The sequence below is a fragment of the Saccoglossus kowalevskii genome, chromosome 6 (genome assembly GCF_978046115.1).
Source record: "Saccoglossus kowalevskii chromosome 6, keSacKowa6.1, whole genome shotgun sequence".
NCBI classification, from domain to species: Eukaryota; Metazoa; Hemichordata; class Enteropneusta; family Harrimaniidae; genus Saccoglossus; species Saccoglossus kowalevskii.
The window spans coordinates 31,065,766-31,086,211 of NC_140646.1; the positions used below are offsets into that span (position 1 = coordinate 31,065,766).

The 20,446-nt window shown below is 35.3% G+C and overlaps 1 protein-coding gene across 7 annotated transcripts in view; it reads right to left on the bottom strand.

Moving 5' to 3' along the window:
• LOC100370697 (CCR4-NOT transcription complex subunit 1-like) overlaps positions 1-20,446 on the bottom strand; it is a 53,066-nt gene that overhangs the window by 25,098 nt on the left and 7,522 nt on the right. For 2 of the 7 annotated variants that reach the window (XM_085500362.1, XM_085500360.1), the window contains exons 3-25: positions 19,229-19,321; positions 18,924-19,047; positions 17,800-17,856; positions 16,463-16,609; positions 15,645-15,757; positions 15,331-15,513; positions 14,044-14,346; positions 13,640-13,767; positions 13,330-13,462; positions 12,767-12,874; positions 11,755-11,997; positions 10,206-10,360; positions 7,786-8,185; positions 7,452-7,668; positions 7,145-7,321; positions 6,246-6,421; positions 5,606-5,730; positions 5,278-5,467; positions 4,385-4,597; positions 4,058-4,198; positions 3,763-3,942; positions 2,371-2,487; positions 1,872-2,060 (exon numbers count right to left, since the gene is read on the bottom strand). In XM_085500362.1, coding sequence (XP_085356488.1) covers positions 1,872-2,060; positions 2,371-2,487; positions 3,763-3,942; positions 4,058-4,198; positions 4,385-4,597; positions 5,278-5,467; positions 5,606-5,730; positions 6,246-6,421; positions 7,145-7,321; positions 7,452-7,668; positions 7,786-8,185; positions 10,206-10,360; positions 11,755-11,997; positions 12,767-12,874; positions 13,330-13,462; positions 13,640-13,767; positions 14,044-14,346; positions 15,331-15,513; positions 15,645-15,757; positions 16,463-16,609; positions 17,800-17,856; positions 18,924-19,047; positions 19,229-19,321 — 3,912 coding nt within the window. Of the gene's footprint in view, positions 1-1,871; positions 2,061-2,370; positions 2,488-3,759; positions 3,943-4,057; positions 4,199-4,384; positions 4,598-5,277; positions 5,468-5,605; positions 5,731-6,245; positions 6,422-7,144; positions 7,322-7,451; positions 7,669-7,785; positions 8,186-10,205; positions 10,361-11,754; positions 11,998-12,766; positions 12,875-13,329; positions 13,463-13,639; positions 13,768-14,043; positions 14,347-15,330; positions 15,514-15,644; positions 15,758-16,462; positions 16,610-17,799; positions 17,857-18,923; positions 19,048-19,228; positions 19,322-20,446 lie in introns of all 7 variants that reach the window. The other 5 variants (XM_085500361.1, XM_085500359.1, XM_085500365.1 and 2 more) reach the window with 4 other exon arrangements.

Consider the following 20,446-nt stretch of genomic DNA (forward strand, 5'->3'; position numbering starts at 1 on the left):
ATCCAAGCATGTCTCGGATACGGATCCAGAACTGAATTCTTTAAAACAAAATGGCCGCCAGTCGGCCATTTCGAACTTGATCCGAAAAAAAAAATGACGTGCATCAAGGTCCTATTATGTTTAATGTATGTACCAAATTTGAATGAAATCCGTCCATGCATAACTGAGATCCGGGTCCGGAATGGTGAAAATGTGCAATTTCAATGCATTTTCGGCCTTAAAGCGGCCGCCATTTGGCTATCGTTAATGAGATCATGAAACAAATGCACATACATATTTGTGACATGATGTACCTTGTGTGTGTGAAGTTTGAACTCGATCAATCCAAGCATGTCTCGGATACGGATCCAGAACTGAATTCTTTAAAACAAAATGGCCGCCAGTCGGCCATTTCGAACTTGATCCGGAAAAAAAAATGACGTGCATCAAGGTCCTATTATGTTTAATGTATGTACCAAATTTGAATGAAATCCGTCCATGCATAACTGAGATCCGGGTCCGGAATGGTGAAAATGTGCAATTTCAATGCATTTTCGGCCTTAAAGCGGCCACCATTTGGCTATCGTTAATGAGATCATGAAACAAATGCACATACATATTTGTGACATGATGTACCTTGTGTGTGTGAAGTTTGAACTCGATCAATCCAAGCATGTCTCGGATACGGATCCAGAACTGAATTCTTTAAAACAAAATGGCCGCCAGTCGGCCATTTCGAACTTGATCCGAAAAAAAAAATGACGTGCATCAAGGTCCTATTATGTTTAATGTATGTACCAAATTTGAATGAAATCCGTCCATGCATAACTGAGATCCGGGTCCGGAATGGTGAAAATGTGCAATTTCAATGCATTTTCGGCCTTAAAGCGGCCACCATTTGGCTATCGTTCATGAGATCATGAAACAAATACACATACATATTTGTGACATGATGTACCTTGTGTGTGTGAAGTTTGAACTCGATCAATCCAGACATGTCTCGGATACGGATCCAGAACTGAATTCTTTAAAACAAAATGGCCGCCAGTCGGCTATTTCGAACTTGATCCGAAAAAAAAAATGACGTGCATCAAGGTCCTATTATGTTTAATGTATGTACCAAATTTGAATGAAATCCGTCCATGCATAACTAAGATCCGGGTCCGGAATGGTGAAAATGTGCGATTTCAATGCATTTTCGGCTTTAAAGCGGCCGCCATTTGGCTATCGTTAATGAGATCATGAAACAAATGCACATACATATTTGTGACATGATGTACCTTGTGTGTGTGAAGTTTGAACTCGATCAATCCAAGCATGTCTCAGATACGGATCCAGAACTGAATTCTTTAAAACAAAATGGCCGTCAGTCGGCCATTTCGAACCCGATCCAAAAAAAAAAATGACGTGCATCAAGGTCCTATTATGTTTAATGTATGTACCAAATTTGAACAATATCCGTCCATGCATAACTGCGTCCGAACGGGGACTAATTAGAGAATTGAAGATATCATCATGAAATGAACAAATCTGAGAGAGGTCTACCCAAGGTACATATACACCAAGTATCAAAGCATTCAGGCTTGTAGTTTTCAAGAAGAAGTCGAAAAAGTAAAACATTGACACGGACGACGACGACGGACAATCACTCATATGATAAGCTCCGCTCGACAAAGTCTGCCGCAAAAATTGAACGATTTGATTTTGAACTTGAATTTCTTTATTTCGTAGCTCACATCAACCGGCCACTACGACGCTATGACCTTTGTTTGCTCTGTTTCTACGTTCGATTTCATGCATGACGCGTGATTCTCACAGTGAACGAAAAATGGTCTATAACAAATTTAATTTGACCAGCTTGAACACAACTAAGTTGTATTTGCCTTACATACCTTAAGATCCTGTTCTGTATGCATTTCAGCCAAGGCATTCATAATACCCATGGTCCATGGATTAGGTGGTTTGAATACTCTGCTCTTTGCACATGACTCCAACACTTTAGCAACAAATGGCACCACATACAACATCTCCTGCTGACCTTTGTGATAAGCTTCCAGTAAAAGTGATTTCAAATCCAGATCCTAAATAGTGACAAATATGTATTCTCAATTTTGTCATTCATTCTCTACCAATACAGTATACATACAAATACTGCCAAAAAGAATAGATACCACAAGTTTCAGCCAAAAATTGCAAGATGGCCAACAGTGCTCAGAATGGAAAGGAAACATTAAATAACCTTCCTTGTTTACTGAACTGACACATAAATAATTATCGATTAATTTAATAAATGAATGTTAAGCCCTGAAAAACATTATTTAAAATTCTTACTGGTGAATCATTAGATCTCCATGGACTTCATGTTTTATTAAAAACTGAGCACCAACTTACTATTTGTAAAATAGGTTTGTTCTTGTACACTGTCAACATACCAAGCCAATGACCTAGATTTTTCAAGATCGTTCTGTCTGAAAAGTTAGCGCTGCTTTTATTTGAATTCAGAAGAACCTGCAATAAGAATGCAAAGATTATCAATCAAGAGAATTTAAGAGAACGGAATTTATGAAATGTGCATTGAAGAAGTTACTGAATAGTGAGGCACTGTAATAAGAGCGTAATAACACTCATTGACTCTAAAAGGGTCAAATAATTGTAGACAGTCAGTTTTTTTCATTCCCCATGAAAAACAGTGCATAGACTGTAGTACTTTGTGATTTGCAATCAATACCAGTTATTGTTATTCGAGTATGCGAGGACAAACATTGAGAAACATTTGGCCAGCAATTTGTATTTAGTCACACACTCAAGTTGGCAAGAGTCTAAAATGATAGACTTTGAAATGATACTGTACAAGATGAATACTAGATTAACATTATTCAATGATATTCAATAGAATATATGACTGTAGGTTGTCAAACCTACCACTTAGATACAAATTCATTTTACTGTGCATGATCACTTTGCAATGAATCATTATAAGTACATTTTAATGGGTGGCGATCATGGTACCACACACATTGAACCTGTACAGCACAACAAACAAACCGTTTCAAGAATCTACAACTCATGACAAAACAAGCATCATTACAGCTACAATATCACAAACATTATTTAACATTACATTTACAGCAATTGTACAGCAGCACTAAGAAGCAAGGTTACTGCGCAGACAGGGTTCTCCCCAGGAAAAAATTAAAACTCCGTTAAATTTTGTTATCAATTTTTTTTACTTAATAACATAATTCTTAACATTTGTTTACCAAAACAAATTGTGACATGAACCAATGATTGTATTTATCGATTCAAACGAGTCAATTTTCCTCATTCCCATTGAATGTGAATTTTTTTCTTGAAATCAAACACCAAAAATGTTAGTCTCTTAGTGCCATATTGGCCTGTAGGGGGGGAACCCTGGCAGGTAATGAAGCATGCATAGCTACTACATGAGCAGGCAGCAATACATAGTTATGTCTTATTCTTTTTTTCATTTGAACAAGTAATGTTTCTTTATTTCCAAACATGATAAGACTTTTTTATGGATAATTCCAACTGCTATGATTTTCCAATAGTTTTAAAATAATACATTTTCTGGTTGACCGGTGCTTTCACCTTTATGTATCATTGCAATTAGGCTCTGGACTAATTGCACCATTTACAAAAAAAGTTGAAAGCTCAGATTCAAAAGAGGAGACCATCGTCAAAATATTTTCTTGGCAAGAAAATCATTTTCGGGGGAGAAAAAGACATAACTATGATAAAGCTAGACAACCAAACACTCACCACCTTGATATTTCTATAGGTTTCTTTCAGAACCATTTCACAGAACTTGTTATGTTTGAGAACATCCATGAAGTTGGAATACAGCATGTGGAAGTTGGGTTCGATACTAGCTCTTTTCTGAACCAAGTACTGGGAAACCCATGGTAGGTACTCTTCACCAATGAGGTCTTTTAATTCATCACACTGAAACAAAACAGTGTCAAAAGTTAGTTTATTAAACATACAGTTATATTACTAGCAGATCAGGTAAATGCTAAATCATGTGAAGAGAAAAAAATTAACAATTTTGTTCTCTCACCTTTGGTTGTAAGTTAGACTGAGATAAATTATTGAAAATGAAGAAAACTTTGTCCTGTATTGATTCTGGTGGTTCTAATTGTTCATCCTCTGGTGTGTTCGTTAACAAAGTATCAATATTGGTGGTATTGGCAATAGAAGGCTGTTGAGACAATATAATTTAATACATAAACGATTCACAAAGGCATGGTTAAAGTCATAGTGGACTTCTAACAGCAATGTAATCATTACTGACACTAGCTTCAACATCAGGGAAAAACAACAAAGTTCAGCTATTAAACATAGCTATATATTTGCACCTCTGAAAAAAAAAACTAAAATGAATTACCGGCACTTCTCTTGTTCCTTTAACAGCAGACGTAGTTTTGGTAGAAGCTTTAGTGGTTGTGGTAGCTACAGTGGTTGTGGTGGTAGTTGTGGTTACAGCAGTTGTCTTGGCCATCACAGGTAGAATAGTTGGCGTAGAGATTGGCGGTATACTTGATGTTTGAGTTGATAATCGTACTGGTGGTTCTCTAGATTGCTGACCATACTGAACATACTATGCACAAATAAACGCACAATAACGCAACATTATTAGCCAAGGGACATACACAAGAAATAATATAAAGTTCAAGGACATTTTATATCAGTATTATGGGATGACCATGTCTTTTTTCTGTTTTGTTGTCGACATGAGAATTATAGCAGTTATTTATTACTGATTGTCAAAGTGATCTATTTCTTTACATTTTAATAGTGATTTCAATGGACCACTTAGCAACAGCTTTTTATGCTGATTTGATCAGAACTTTACAGAAAGACATTTTTCCCAGACACTTCTAATTCAAAGATATTCCAGTATATGAACCAACCTCGCGCATTGAGAGTCTACATTACCATAAATAAAACAAATATGAATTCAGGAAGAATAAGAATTACCAAAGTGCACTCCCCACCTGGTAAAATTTTTTTTTTGCATGGCCAAAGTAAAAATAAAAGTAATTTTTGAGGACGAAAGTTGTTTCCATGAGCATTTTCACACTAAATTCACCATAAGTTATCTACTTGACTTTAACAACAAAACAAATGCAGGAACAGCTGTTTTGCAAAACATGCCTTCATGCAAGTATGTGGTTGCACCAACATACTGGTTGATACTCCCACTGCACTGTATTAGTGCATACTTAATGGTTAATCATGTAAAAAGCTGAAAACCATTTAATTGTCATTGAGACTTACCTCAATAAGTATCTCTGGGAATTGACTGAAGTGGGGTATTGATGCTAGATGTTGGCAATACTGTGGATAATCTTTAAGTCTTGTTTTAAATCTATCCAGTGACGAAATACCAAAGTAATACATTTTGCTCCCATGTTGTTTTCTGAGCGCTTCCAGGACATATCGAAGTGCTATTCCTAATGCCATATACCTAACAAAAGATGGTAGAAAAGTTTAATTCAACTGCATATTGCACTGTTAGAAAAATAACAGTGGAATTCAATGTTGTTTCCAACATATGTAAATCTATGACATAAAGTTGACAATAAAAGAAATAAAGTGTACTCACGTGACAAGACCTTGTTCAACAATTCCTCCAAATAAGCAGGCAGTGATGTGTAGTTCACGGTCAGGGTACTGAGGAAAAAACCTGTACTCTTCAAAGAGATTACGCAGCATGCATAGGAACACTTCCTATAAAACAAATCATTGGAGTGTATTAAAAGATGCATTCCCAACTTTACAAATTTAAGAAGTACCAATGAATATATATGGTACACCAGTAAATGTTGAGATTATGGATGGATAATGAGAATTTAATTTGAGCTAGATTTATAAGCAATAAACATTGAGTTAGGAGGCTTTGTTTTTCCTTTGTTGGTCAATTACATTGTAGGTATGTTTGTCCAAGGGATGAGACCCTCTAGTACTCTCAAAATAAAATGGACAGGAAAGTGAGGGCAGAATATTTACTTTTAATATGTCATCTTTTATACCTGCAACATTATGTCAAGACATTTTGTTTTAAGCTTGTTCAAGAGGAGATGTACACATTTATTTGGGAATGCAACATTAACATATTTTCATTTTAAACTGGACTTAGAATTTGAAAGTCACACGAACATCAATTAACCAGACACACTGACACAAACACGCACTGCGCATTCATGTAATTTTATAGTAGCTGTGCTAGAGAAAAGTAGACTTACCCTCTCCTTTTTAACTGGTGAATCTTTAAACCTCTTTAACATATCAAGTACCTCATCTACAGACATTGTCGGCTCTGGATGCTGGTTGTAGATTTTTTGAAAATAGCTATTAGCTTCATCATCTATGTCTTTCGAGAACGTCTGGTTCATTTCCGGCCAAATATTGGACAAATCACCTTAGATGCAAACAAACATAGCCAGTTTCAATATATTTATTATCAATGACTGAACTAATGATATGATTGTAGATGGATAGGACAAACATTGTTATACTGCACTACAATTAATATGTTTTTTTTTATCATGGACAATGAACACTGCTGTTTAAATTAATTTGTGCATATTATTTTACTTTTACAGTGAACAAAAAATGTCTATATGTACACATACTGTTGACAATACCAAAATATTTCAGACATTTGCCAAATGTACACATGTGAAATATGAGTGGGTAGCATGGCTCAATGTATTATTACAACTTTTACACTTGTAGCAATATTTTGCTATTTGATATATTTTAATTAGGTGGCACTGTGCAAACCATATCCAACACAGACCTTTAAGTAAGCCCAGTTCATTAGTTTTTATTTCACTGCCTAAAAACACTTTCAAAACAAGACAAGACAATTTATTCATTCATTCACACATTTAATGGTGAATGCTTTACAAAACTGGCTTGCTTCATGGCTCACTCATTTTTGGAGTGTTGGTTCTAGTTTGCACTGTGCATGATAAGGTGTGAGGTTACATACAACAATTATCTATGTAAACTATAGCACAATGGTAGACAGTGAAAGAACAAGTAAAGTAGGACCACTAATAAACAACTAAACTAAATAGTACCTACCAGTGAGAGAAGAACAAGGTGATGATGAGACGACAAATGTAAATTAACTTACTACTGAAATTCTTTGGTTCCAGCTCACCTGGTCTGAGAGCAGGGCTTGTTGTTTTTGTGCCTGCTTGGTCAAATGCCTGAGCAGCAGAAGGATTCAATGCTCCCAAAGATGCAGGTGTTCTTGATTGTTTGAATAGATCAGTGCTGCCAGCATTCATCATAGCATTGCCAAAACCACCTTTCAAAAAAAATCATTATTTATAAATTAGAAAGTCTCTAAAGTGTCAGTTGCTATTTTATGAATGAAGTGGTAACAAAGTATAGAAAAGATCTTGTAAGACTACTATATGCAAGACTGATGAACTTACCTCCACCACCGCTTCCTCCACCAAAGTTAGCTTGCATCTGAGATAAAGGTGCCATTGACGAGAGCCCAGACGTTCCAGTTAGATTTGGAAATTGCTTTTGTGGAGACTGTGGTGCATTGAGAGGTGAACCCAAATGAGATGGAAATCCTGACATTGTACTTGTGGGTGTTGTAGTACCCAACGATAAGGATGATATGCTGTTGGCCAATGGGTCAATCTGCAAAAAAGGGAATCAGTCATGTGATATACCGCTTAATATAAAGGTCTGACATCAAAGCTAGTATGCAAAGAACACATTTCTTTATAAGTATGTGTAAACAAAAATCATACAAACCTGAGACCCAAGCCCCTGAGTTACAAGCCCTTGGGTTCCAAGTCCCTGGGTTCCAAGTCCCTGGGTTCCAAGTCCCTGGGTTCCAAGTCCCTGGGTTCCAAGTCCTTGGGTTCCAAGTCCCTGGGTTCCAAGACCTTGGGTACCGAGCGACTGTGTGCCTAATCCTTGACTGCCATGTCCTTGTGTCCCAAGACCCTGGCTACCAAAACCCTGTGTTCCAAGACCTTGTGTACCAAGTACCTGGCTTCCAGTTCCCTGTGTACCGATCCCTGGAAAGCCAGGGAGACTACTTGACACAGGATTTTTTGTTATTACACCAGGTGGCTGTCTTGATTTCAGTAAATGACTTGAGTTTCCCACCATAGTAAGTATGGTCTCAGATATATCTTGTTGTACATTCCTGTGCAAAATAAAATAAACATAGCATAACTATTACAACCTTGTCCATTGAGAACCCAGATCAAATCACAAATGTATGGATAACACGCTAATGATGCAAGCTCTTGTCTTTGCATGGAAAAGATGAGTATAAAGTGCTGGAACAATGCAATAATATATTATCCAAGCATTTTGTGAAAGAAATAAAGTCATAATTGCATAAAATAAACTAATATTCATCATGTACTCTATTAATCTCAATGTTCCTCATAAAATAATGTAACTGTATTGTATAAATGTTTCTAAAAAAAGTTCAGCAACATATTTAAGGTAGCTATTATTTCTGTTGAAAATTACGATTTTCACATTTATTTATTAATTGATGAAATGCACTATAAACTTTTATATGATAAAGTCAACATAACATAGAATGTCATGTAAGTTGGTTAAAATTTTTTTGATTTTCTGAAGGGAAGCAAGGCAGCCTCAGTAGTGTTTTCCAAAATCAACAACACAGGTTTAATCTGTGTGCCTATAAGTTTCAATGATAAACTCAAGACAAAGCAATGTTAGAATGTGTTATCAGTAGCTTTCTGACACACAATGAGTGTTTCCAAACACTTTAGTAGTTTGTCTCCACCCCTGTTTGTTTCAAAGATTAGTCATTTGCATATGAATGTGTCAGACACAAGGTCACACAGCCACTGAAAAAAATCATTGATTTTGGTGTTCTCATCTGCCGATTTTATTGAATTATAACTATCCCATTCCTTTATTTTTTTGGTTTCCAATAGCCTTACACATTTGGATGCCCCTACACATGTTAAAACAGACCTTTAAGGGAAAACAAATCGATTGTGTCAATAAACAAGCTTGAACATCTTTGCTGTGACTTCATGGTCGTTTTCTAGGAGTTTATATTTTTCAAAATACAAGGTCTTTAACAAAAAATAACGTATACTCATTGTCGTTGGATTAACACAAAATTTTCACAGCTTTAAGGTGACAATGAAAGGAACTTGAATGTGTCCAGACAAACTATTTTGTGGATTATTTACCAACGTGTTGTGGTTTGAGTTGGGGGCAATGCGACTAAAACTAAAATTAAAATTCAGCACACCACTTTTTAAAATGCATTGCTTGAATAAAACTGACAAGACACATTCAATTTACCAGACTATTGAACAACTAGGAAAAGTGAAAACAAAACTTCTTATCACCAGCATAAATGCGTAATTATTTTTTTACAGAAAAAGTAATTTTTTACCTTTGATTGAGTAATAATGCAGATACGGGCATGAAAAACACACCTTTGAAAAGCTTGAATTCTGGCGATTCCAAAAATATATACTTTCCTGGATCTTTTTGTAGTCATTTAGTCACAATTAGAAGATGAAAACAAGTATGCAAATAATAGTCTCGCTACCTTAAACAAAATTTGTAAAATACTAGCTAATGTGTCCTCAAGTTATACTACATATACTGTATTAATCTCAATGTACCTTATACAATAACATTTAGTGTAAAAAAGTTCCTAAATAATAGTGCAGTAATAATATTTAGGCAAAATAAAATAGCATATTAGAATTGTGAACTTGAGTATAAAATGACTTCACTCTGTAAATTTTTTTTCTATGCCTAGAAATATTTTAATTCAGTAAAATTTTACCTCACATCTTGCACTTGCTAGTTGCACCCAAATTGAAATTGGTTGACATTTCATAGCAATTGATTGGATAATCAGATAAATATTGTTTGATTTTAAGTGACATTTAATAAATATTTTGGAAAATATACATAGAACATATACCGTAATCTAACTTGGCCAAGATCCTAAACTGGTTAATTTAATATCCAAATTTGAGAGAAATTGGACAAAAAATGTTTGAGTTATATATTTTCCTTGCCTTTCATCTATGATGATACAAACATGATAAAAATCTAAGATTAATCCAATGTTATCAATGGTAACATAATAATCCAGAAAAGTATTGATTAAATAATAAATCAACATGTCAACTGGCTAACACATTTCTACTTACCCAACACATGCTTGTAAACATGCCAGCATAGTTCCTATGGTTTCTGGTGGTAACTGTCCAGCTTTAGAGATATCAGATTTATCCAGTAAGCCTCCACCTAACACTTGCGGTGCTCTCCTTTTCAAGAATGTTACACAGGCTTGTATAAACGGTTCCTGGTAACAGAAACAAGGAACGTAAATAAGGTGTGCAACTACACTGACGGGGAGAAACCGAGAAGATAATTAACAAGGTAGAGCAGCTTGCTGAGAAACATTACCGTTAAAGTCCTATTATAAACCGCGGTTTATATTACAATGTATCAATTTAAAAATTGGGATCAAAAGCTCAAGTTCGGGGTGCGGTTTCTATTACGTACATATTGCAATCACTAAATGGGCGTGGTCATTTTTTGTCCACAACACATGCACAAAACAAACAATACACCATACAATCTCTTGAATAGGCGTCGGGGAAGAGTGAAAGGCCTTATTTTGGTTCTAAAATAGGCGTTACGAAATGTTGAAAAATTACAATAAAAAAAAAATTCTACATGATACAAAAAATACTCAGTATTTTTAATGTAATATGCATTTATTTTTTTTAATTTTCTTGGTAACGAAAAGTATATTCTAACAGAAGTTTCAAATAAAAACACGAATGCACTGCTTAGTAGCAAATGATCACATAACGGTAGCTCGATCCGGCCATGCTGCTGGTCTCAAGTGAATAACTTACTTGTTTTCGAAGTGTTGATATTGGTGATTATTATTTAGTAGTGATTACAATAACGCACGAAAAATAAATTCGTTGAATTGTTATAAAATGCAAGTAAAATTCAACTTAGTTTCCCCGTGAGCGAATGATTTCAGTCACATGTAAACAGCCGATACGATATCCGCCATGCTTTTGAATGCTCACGTGACGTATTATTGACCGGATAGGTCAAGTCGCTAATTAACCAATCAAAATGCTGGATGGTGCCCACGTGTCTAAATTACATAGCTCATTTAAATATGTTAATGACAGTTCAGCGACCTCATGGTGAACGCAACACGGAAGAGATTTACCGATAATGTAGTGCGATCTTTTTCCTTTGATTTCCATGGGAAAACGGCATGATTTTTTTTTTAAATCAAGAAATTATTTGTTTTCGAAAGATAAATTATTCTTCAATGCTCAGTTTAACACTTTTACGGTGATAAAAGCTCATTGTCTAAAACTTACGAAACACAGACGTATTCAGAAAGAGTATTGACAGAGGTCGCCGCCAGAACAAAAGCAGTTTCATTGCCTGTCTGACATCTTATCACCGCTGAACAATAAATAGGTGTGAATATTTTTAGGCATGTTGTCCAAACAAAGAATAGGATTAGGAACAATGCCGTTTTGGAACAGCTGGTTGAAACAATGAAGACAGTCACGGTCTTGTTGAATTGGGGGTGCGGTTAGTAATAGGTACTTTTCAAGTTTTCAATTTTTGTTAAGAACTCTTTAACCCCGAAGCCGGAATTGGGGGTGCGGTTACTATTACGTATGCGGTTTATATTAGGACTTTAACGGTACTTACCCCATGTTCTCGAATCTTATCAGAGAGCCATTTGTCAAGCTTGAGGTATTCCCTACGCGAGGCAAGGCATGCTAAGTCAATGACAAAGGCAAATGGAGTACCATTGAGCAGCATTGACAAAGCCTTCAGATCCTGGGCAACATCTAATATCCTGGAGAGTCTAGTCTGGTCAAAGTTGTCTCCTCTGATATACCATTCAGCCATGGCATGCATTACAAGCTGTCTTATGGTTGGTGACTGACCCTGAAAAATGTACAACATTCTTACTATTCTGTTTAATTAATCAACTAACCTTACTATCAAATCCAATAACAGAAACCCACACCCCCAAGGGCATGGGATGTTATTTCTTGCATGAGCTGCAAAAAAAAAATCTTAGTGCGAGAAATCTCATCCCAGGCATAAGGTACAAGTAATTCTTTTTCTCACATCACCTCAAAATACATTATTGAATAAAAAGCTTAACATTCCTAGCGGCAGAGAAGCGATGTTTTTATTAACATCGCATAGACAGCGCCGGCTCACTTTGAAGTTTTAGGTTGTATGTTAGGCATCGCACTATAGAACAGTATTCTTTGCGTCTCTGTCGACCATTTTCTTCTTCTTCACACTCCCAGCAGCGAGAGATGCGAGAAAATAATGTCCAAACCGTATTAGCAAAGTGATACCAAAATTGTTTTAAGCCTTTGGTGATGAAGATATAGTTGGATCACCGAGAGATTAGGTTTAGATGACATATGGAACCACACACACACGCTTTATTTTTTTCAATTCCAGGCTGCCAAAACAAATATAAAATGCACATTGTGAAATAATAATAATCGGCCATAAAACAAGTGGAGTTCTCTCCCTCTAGACATCAAGAAACATCTGTTTGTCTCAGTAAAAACACAAGAAACACTAATATTGATTGCATGAGAGCAAAACACCAACTATGGTAAGATATCAATATTAACTTGTCTAGCAGACCTACATTGCATCCAACAACATTCGCATGAATACATGTACTTACCTGACCATGCCATGCATAATGTAATACTATTGCAGAGTTGGGATGGCTCCCCAAAAATATAGGCAGTAACGTTGATACCAATTCATGTCTCAGAGTGTTCCATGTTGGCTGTGTGAATTGTGAATAAAAAAAACAAAGGAAACCATCAATACAATGCATCAGCACTTTATATGCATTCATTTTCGAGTAGCTTGAAGTTACTGCAAACTTCAAACATTCAGTTATTAGAAGCCATTTATTAGTTTCAAAGAGACAATATTTAACTAAATAGTCATGATATTCAGTTCATAATTTTTTCTCTGATATGGGATATCACAGGATATTATTGCACATTGTTTTAGTGATATTAAGGTAAAAATTCAAATTCAACAACAAAAAGAAGTGATTTGTGATCCTAGTTTGAATGCTACTGCTCTAAGTAACAGTATATTGTTATGTAAATTAGCCAAGGAGGAACATCATATGCTGTAGATATTCCATATTACATAGTCGATGTGTTTTTTTAATTAATCAGACTAATGCATTGAAACAAACCATCATGGTGTAATATAAAACATACTCACCTGAGCTTGCAATAATGCCAACAGCAAAACATCTGGACAATTCTTTATAGGAAATGTAAACAGACTTTTCACTTGGTCGTATTTGCCAGTTTCTGATAGCCTCAGTAGCGTTTCTACTAAGTCGAGCGATTTCCTGTGCAAGGGGTGAAAGAGAAAAATTTGTCAAATATCTGATCTAGAAACGCAAAGAATATTGTTGCACAGAAAATTCTATAGTTCAGTCAAACTGTCATGTTATCCAAAACTTGCCAAATAGCCTGAATTATAATATTTTTGCCCGAAAGTGATGAGTACAATATGAATCACTTACCATGTAGCAATTTCTCTATTTTCATCATCAGGGGGCGCTTTGAGTATATCAGTGACAGCAGTATGGCATGGATAATCAGCAAAACAAAATATCTCAGGATTATTCAGAGCTTGTTGTATCCATGATAACTGAGTACAGAGATACACAATAAATGCAGTGAATTTGCAATGGGCTAATTGTTTGGATGTCACACAAGACCTCAATAAGTGGTGGTTCTAAGATGCTGTATGCTAAATAAAACTCTGGAAGAGAACTTTCCATATTGATCTTTGCATTTCCACGAACTCAAGATATAGCTAATTCAGCAATTGTTAGCATTTTATAGTCGCCTAAAATCAGGCACTAAGCCCAAACTACTGAAATTGGCAAGTAGCTATATCAAGCATTGCTTGCAGTACTCTCACCTGCCCTTCTCTATTTTTCCAAGTTCTATAGATAAATTCAACGGGGAACAGTTCTTGCAAACCTCTCATGTAGGCTAGCTTTATAAGTCTGAGAGCCTGTGCATCTTTGAGATGGAACCCGGGATGATCCAACTCAAAAATTACTTCTTTCCAATTGATGTGAGGTGCTAAGTCTTTGGCCACCTCAACAAAAATGTCCACATTCCATGTGTTTATTTGGTTTCCCTGATCCCCTTTGTCTTTACCGTCGCTCCATATGTTACCACCAGGGGCTGTCAAGGACTGTAGCAACAAAGAAGAAACCTACAGGTAAGTACAATGATGGAGAACATTTCATTTTAAACACAGTGCATCAATTGAGATCACACCATGTGTTCTCTACAAAGTCTTGGAAGCATCATTAAGCATGAAAACTTCAAGTACATGTAAATGCAATTTAGCAATAATGACTGAGCATGTCGGCCGAGGAAAACCTTACTCTTATCGTAAAAATGGATGGAACTTTTAACTCTGCAATATTGCTAGCTAAATGGCCGATAATATAGCTGTGTATTAGAATGCATAGGATCGATCAAGGAAACATTTTTGATTACATCATTCTTAAAAGGAGATGAGCTACAATGTGAGAGAGCACAATTATTTAAATAAGTTTGGTACAAAAAATTGTTTATATGCCATATACTTTTCCACTCTATGGGTGGGTGTGTTAAATGTACTTGGGCTTGAAGATAACTTTTATGGAATTTCCACAATCAATGATTGTTGTCAGGAACAGTTTGTGAACACTGATAAAAATATTGCATGTCATAGATTGAATATGACAATGTAATTTAGTCATCTCATTCTCGTTGAAAATAGTTGAAGTCAATTTTACATGCACAGATTAGTTATTGTCTGCATATCCTATGGTATATAACACAAAATTCATTTAAAATTGTACAATAAATATGAATGTCCTCCCTTGAGAATGGTGTGGCCCAACATATTCGCACAATTGAAATTGGGCGTTTCAACGTGCAACTGTTTATTGCTGATTTAGTGCCCCATCCATAATAGACACAATTAAAAAATATTGAGTTTATCTTTTGTGTTTCATAAAATTGAAAAATAGTAATGTGTTTACACAAGTAACCACACAACGACAAATTAAATCAAGTCCAAAAATCAACAATATGGCACTGAAATAACGTAACTCACTGAAAAATAGGTGTAACTGCCGAATAGTATTCTTGAAGCAGTAATTACAGTATTATTACCTGGTAATGAATTGTTAGTTAAAAATCCTACCTGTAATGACATTTGATCTGCCAATCCAGTGTGGGTTCGAGCCATCATGCCTAAAACCTTGGCCACAGAGATTGGTGTGATACAGTTCACACCAAACTGTACAAGTGTGTTGCGACATTCTTCCACAGTTGCACAACATCCATAACCAATCTCTAGCAAAGTGTCAGCTAGGGAGCCATCCATCTGACAACAACAACATCAACATATAATTAGTATTTATTTTCACAAGGAGTGACAAGATTCAGCAAGAAAGAGGAACTACCACAATTTTACGAACAGATGAAGGTACTAAAGAATTTGAAGCACACACTTACCATGGCTTTTGGGACATTAACAACATCTCCAATCAATCTATCCATGGTGACGTCTTGTTTCTCAGAATATAGTAACGGTGCCAATACGACAGGAACTTGATGTCTTGGAAAGTCTGAAATGCAATACCAATATGAAAGGGATACAGCTAATTTGCTTAATTCAATGAAATGCTAGTGAACAAAGTATAAAAATAAAAATTAGCGAATAAAATGTACACAATGATGTTATCACCTGTTTAAAGAGCTGTTTGTTACCAATGATGTAATGGAATAGTAATATCCACAAACCAATAACCATGAGATAACAATTATTATTATACATCTTTCACCGTAAAGCCCTAAGTTACAGCGTGTCATTATTTTGCGTTTTTTTACGGGGTATTTTCATCCTACCATATTAGGAAGTGCAAATTCCAAATATGGAATGATTACACACTTAAGCGTCCTCCAATAATAAAAACAAACATGGCTGCCACCAGGGTTTGACCGAACTCCACAAAAAACATTTTTGATTTTGGCATTTTCATGAAGGAATAGATGTATAATAGTAAGTATATTATGAGGATACCTCAAAGTATACACTCAGACAGTATACCAACGCATAATCTTACTGTACTGTCTTCGTGCATACTTTGAGGAATCCTCGTAATAACCTCATAATATCTTGACCATTTTGCCAAAATAATTAGCACAAATAAAAGTTTTGCAACATAAACAATCTGTGGTAAAACTTTGAGATAGATTATACATTATCCAAATTTCAGAAGACATTTCCTAACTAGAAGAGAAAACCAACATGCATAGATTCAAACACTTACCCCTTTTTAGTGTATTGAGAAAAGCTTCTTTCTGATCAGTACCAATACCAGAATGATCTTTTGGTCCGTGCAATAAGTGTGTGAGTAATAAATGCAGTACTTCGACTGCTATATCGTTGAGTCCCCCTTCTTGATTACTACTAATATCTGTAATTAATAATACTCAAGTTATTTTTACTTGTTATTGTCTACTTAGTTCATAATGAGAGTCTTCGTTTTACATTTTACTGTGAACTTAGCATACTGCAAATGTTCCCTTAAATTCGAGACAGTCATTCAGCCCAAGTGCTTTAAGGGACAACATCAAAAGTTCAATGTAGGATAAAAAACTTAATTCTTTTAGTTTCCCCTCCCCACTGAAACTTAATTGATAAATATTGATCATGGCGTCAGACTACATTCACCATTAAATACAAATTGATAACGAGTCAGTAGTATTGCATAGCAGTTGGTTGTCAGGTGGGTGTAAAAAGGACTTTACAAATGCACCTCATTTGACGCACATATTTATACTCAGACCAAACCATTTTCTCGTCTTGGATGTTTTTTCCCCTGTTATTTCTGTCCATGATTGGATAGAAAAACAAGCAGCCTCTCGGCTGAGATAGCTCCGCTGTTAGCAATGCACATTTCAATTAAAGAACAGAAGATATCATTAGAAAATGAACAATATGCATAGTATCAATGCAATGGGACTTGCTGTTTTCAACAAGAATTCAAAAATATAATTTTTAACCATAAATGATTGTGGTTTTTAACAAGAAGAAAATATCACTTTTTACCAAAAATGACAAAAATATTCATCAAAATTAGAGAATTGAAGATATCATCATGAAATGAACAAATTTGAGAGTGGTCCATATGTAGTATCTATATATGTAATATCAAAGCAATTGGACTTGTCGTTTTTAACAAGAAAACGAAAATATCACTTTTTACCAAAAATGACAAAAATATTCACCAAAATTAGAGAATTGAAGATATCATCATGAAATGAACAAATCTGAGAGAGGTCTACCCAAGGTACATATCAAAGCATTCAGGCTTGTAGTTTTCAAGAAGAAGTCGAAAAAGTAAAACATTGACACGGACAACGACGCCGGACAATCACTCATATGATAAGCTCCGCTCGACAAAGTCGACAGCGGAGCTAAAAAAGAACTATAAATACTCCAAGATTTTTTTGATTTAAAAATAAAATCATTTCTGTAGGATGGAAACTTGTTGATGTCACCCCACCCCACCCCTAAACTAAAGCAAACAAGTTTTTTATCAGACATTGATCTTTTGACATCGTCCCTTATACTGTAGTATCTACTGAGAAAGTAAAGACAAACCTGAATCTATGTAAGACCTTAATAAATCAGGTAGCTTCTGTTTTGCAAACTGAGCGGCTAGAATTCAAGAACATAAAATATTATAGTCAACAAAATAATGTCACAATACACTGGAAACTCATTAGTCTCTGGATTTCAATTTCACTATTTTTGTAAAGAAATCGACTGAATTCACCTTTATCTGGTAAGTTATTGTAAAAATATTGGGCCGACAGAATAAGAGTAAAATCTGATTTGAAATGACATTAGAACAGATTGCTTGAGTGGAAAATATGCAAATTTAAAATCCAGAGTATATACTCAAAATACTAAATTGAATGTAATGAAACTACATATATGGGTCAGCCTTGAATGAAGACATAAGCAAAGGAAGTAGGACAACAGCACTGATGGGAATACATGTACTTATGATTACATTTAGCACAGCAGTTGTTTTCTCAGCTGAAACAACATCATACCTTCATTAATCAGTTTATAATCAGTTTATAAAATTTTTTTATTATTATTGTGAAGTCAGGAAAACAATTACCATACTGGACCGTGTTAGCACCCAGTGTCCTCAACCCAGAAAAGCATGATTTTTTTAAGTGGTGGGCACTTACCCGAGCACCCAACTCAGAAAAACAGTGCAAATTAAAATTTTAATACACCATGTGACAGATTGAGGGGATTCACGTCTTTGGGGGAAAATAAAATTACAAAATCAGTTGCATTTGACTTTTACAATGAAGAATAAACGGGATGTTTTTTTTAAAAACTGGTAACTAGCAATTTTTGATAGATAAACTGAATATGCCATGAAATATTTACCGCATTTTACTTTCATTAACAGGTCATTGTCGAAGTATAGTTTACTCACGGTTACCGTGGTCTATGCATTCACAACATATTCAAGGCAGTCGATATCCACGCTGTACCATATAAAAACGATTACCAGTATTCGTTAAGCAATGATCAAAGACAAAGTTGCATTTTGAATGTGTGCTGAATGTGACCCGAATATAAAAATTACACAAAAGTTGGGGGTGGGCACTTTACCGGGCATTGGCGCTAATGAAATCCAGTACGGTAATAACCAAACTTGTGCTATGAAATGGTTATACAGTAGTATTAAGTGAGATTACCGTATGTTCTGGTGTCCCGATTGGTTGAATGTTGTAATGCAATCCCAAATACTACTTCTTGAACTCTAGTTAATTTCAAAACTTTACTCAGCTGTGGAAAAAGCTGAGTGGAAGCCTTTAAACTCTGTAACAAGAAAATACAAGTAACATGCACTTGACAAATTTATTTTGAACCATGCATACTATTCTTATAGGGAAACAATTAACTTTTATGCTAATTTGGCTGTAAAGGTAGAACAATCAGCTTTGTGGAGAGAACACGAAATACGATTACAACAAAAACAGCTAATAAAGAAAGTATTTACCTTCTGATGATGCAAAGGATTGTCAACTGCGTAACACAGCGTCGATATAAAATTTGGTTTGGTAATTAGCGTTGCACACTCTTGAATCAAAAACTGTTAAGGACACAAAAGATAAGCATATAAGTAGGGGAAGAGATGTTTTTGTTTCTACAAATAGGCACACCAAGTGATTTTAAAATCCAAAAGGGATAACTACATTTCTTTATTTACTGAAAGACCCTTCCTGAAAAATAAGGAATCTGTTAAAATTTTTCACAAACCTGCATTAGCCATCAAAATATAGACATTTTAAAATCAGTTCTGATTGTTGAAACCTGGAAACCCTGCAAAATGGCTACCATTTGTTATGCAAATGAGGTGATCTTAAGTGCATTGATTAATACAAGGTCATTGACCTTTCTTCTTGATTTTAGGCACAGGAAATTGCTTATTAGAAGAAGAGGAATCTCTACAGAGCCTTTTTCATCTTACCAATAACAGAATTGCTCAAACACAAAACCAAAATAGCAAAAACGTCCAAAACACAAAAATGTGTGTTTTTGGGTATATAAATCCAAGATGTCCAGCAAATGATTAGATCTTCGTCTTAGTCTTGAATTAAGTCGAAAACTTCATCAAAATTGTGTAAAAACACCCAATTTTGAATTAAATCGACCAAAATTCACAAGTTTTTGAAATGGCTACTAACACTATCAAATTAGCAGACAAATTCACCACAACAGTGACACACTGATCCATACTATACCTTTTGACATACATCATTGCTATGAAAGGCACATGAGCTGTACTTTTTAATTTTCCAGTGATTTTCAGTCTAGTATTAACCCTTTTCCGGTCAAGTCGGTGAAAAACCGCCGTCAATATGGGTATGCTAGAATTTCCCACTCCAGCTAGCTAACTGGTTAAGTCGTTGAAAAACGGCCTGTTATTTAGGTTGCTCAGACGGTCAAGCGTTTATAATACGTTGTACGGAACCTGATATTTTACACTTGCGAAATTATGGAGGGAGAGAATTTGTTTTCGATTACGCCAAGTCAAATAAATTAACCAAGTAATAAAGAATGTAATTCTATACTCTTGTCTGCTCATTTCACTATTTTACCGTCACAACGCGACGTTTGCGACGACGTAAAAAAACCGCCTTGACCACATTGCAAACTGCAGCATTACAACCGTATTTGAACGACACGATTCACGGTTATAACGGTAGTAACGTAT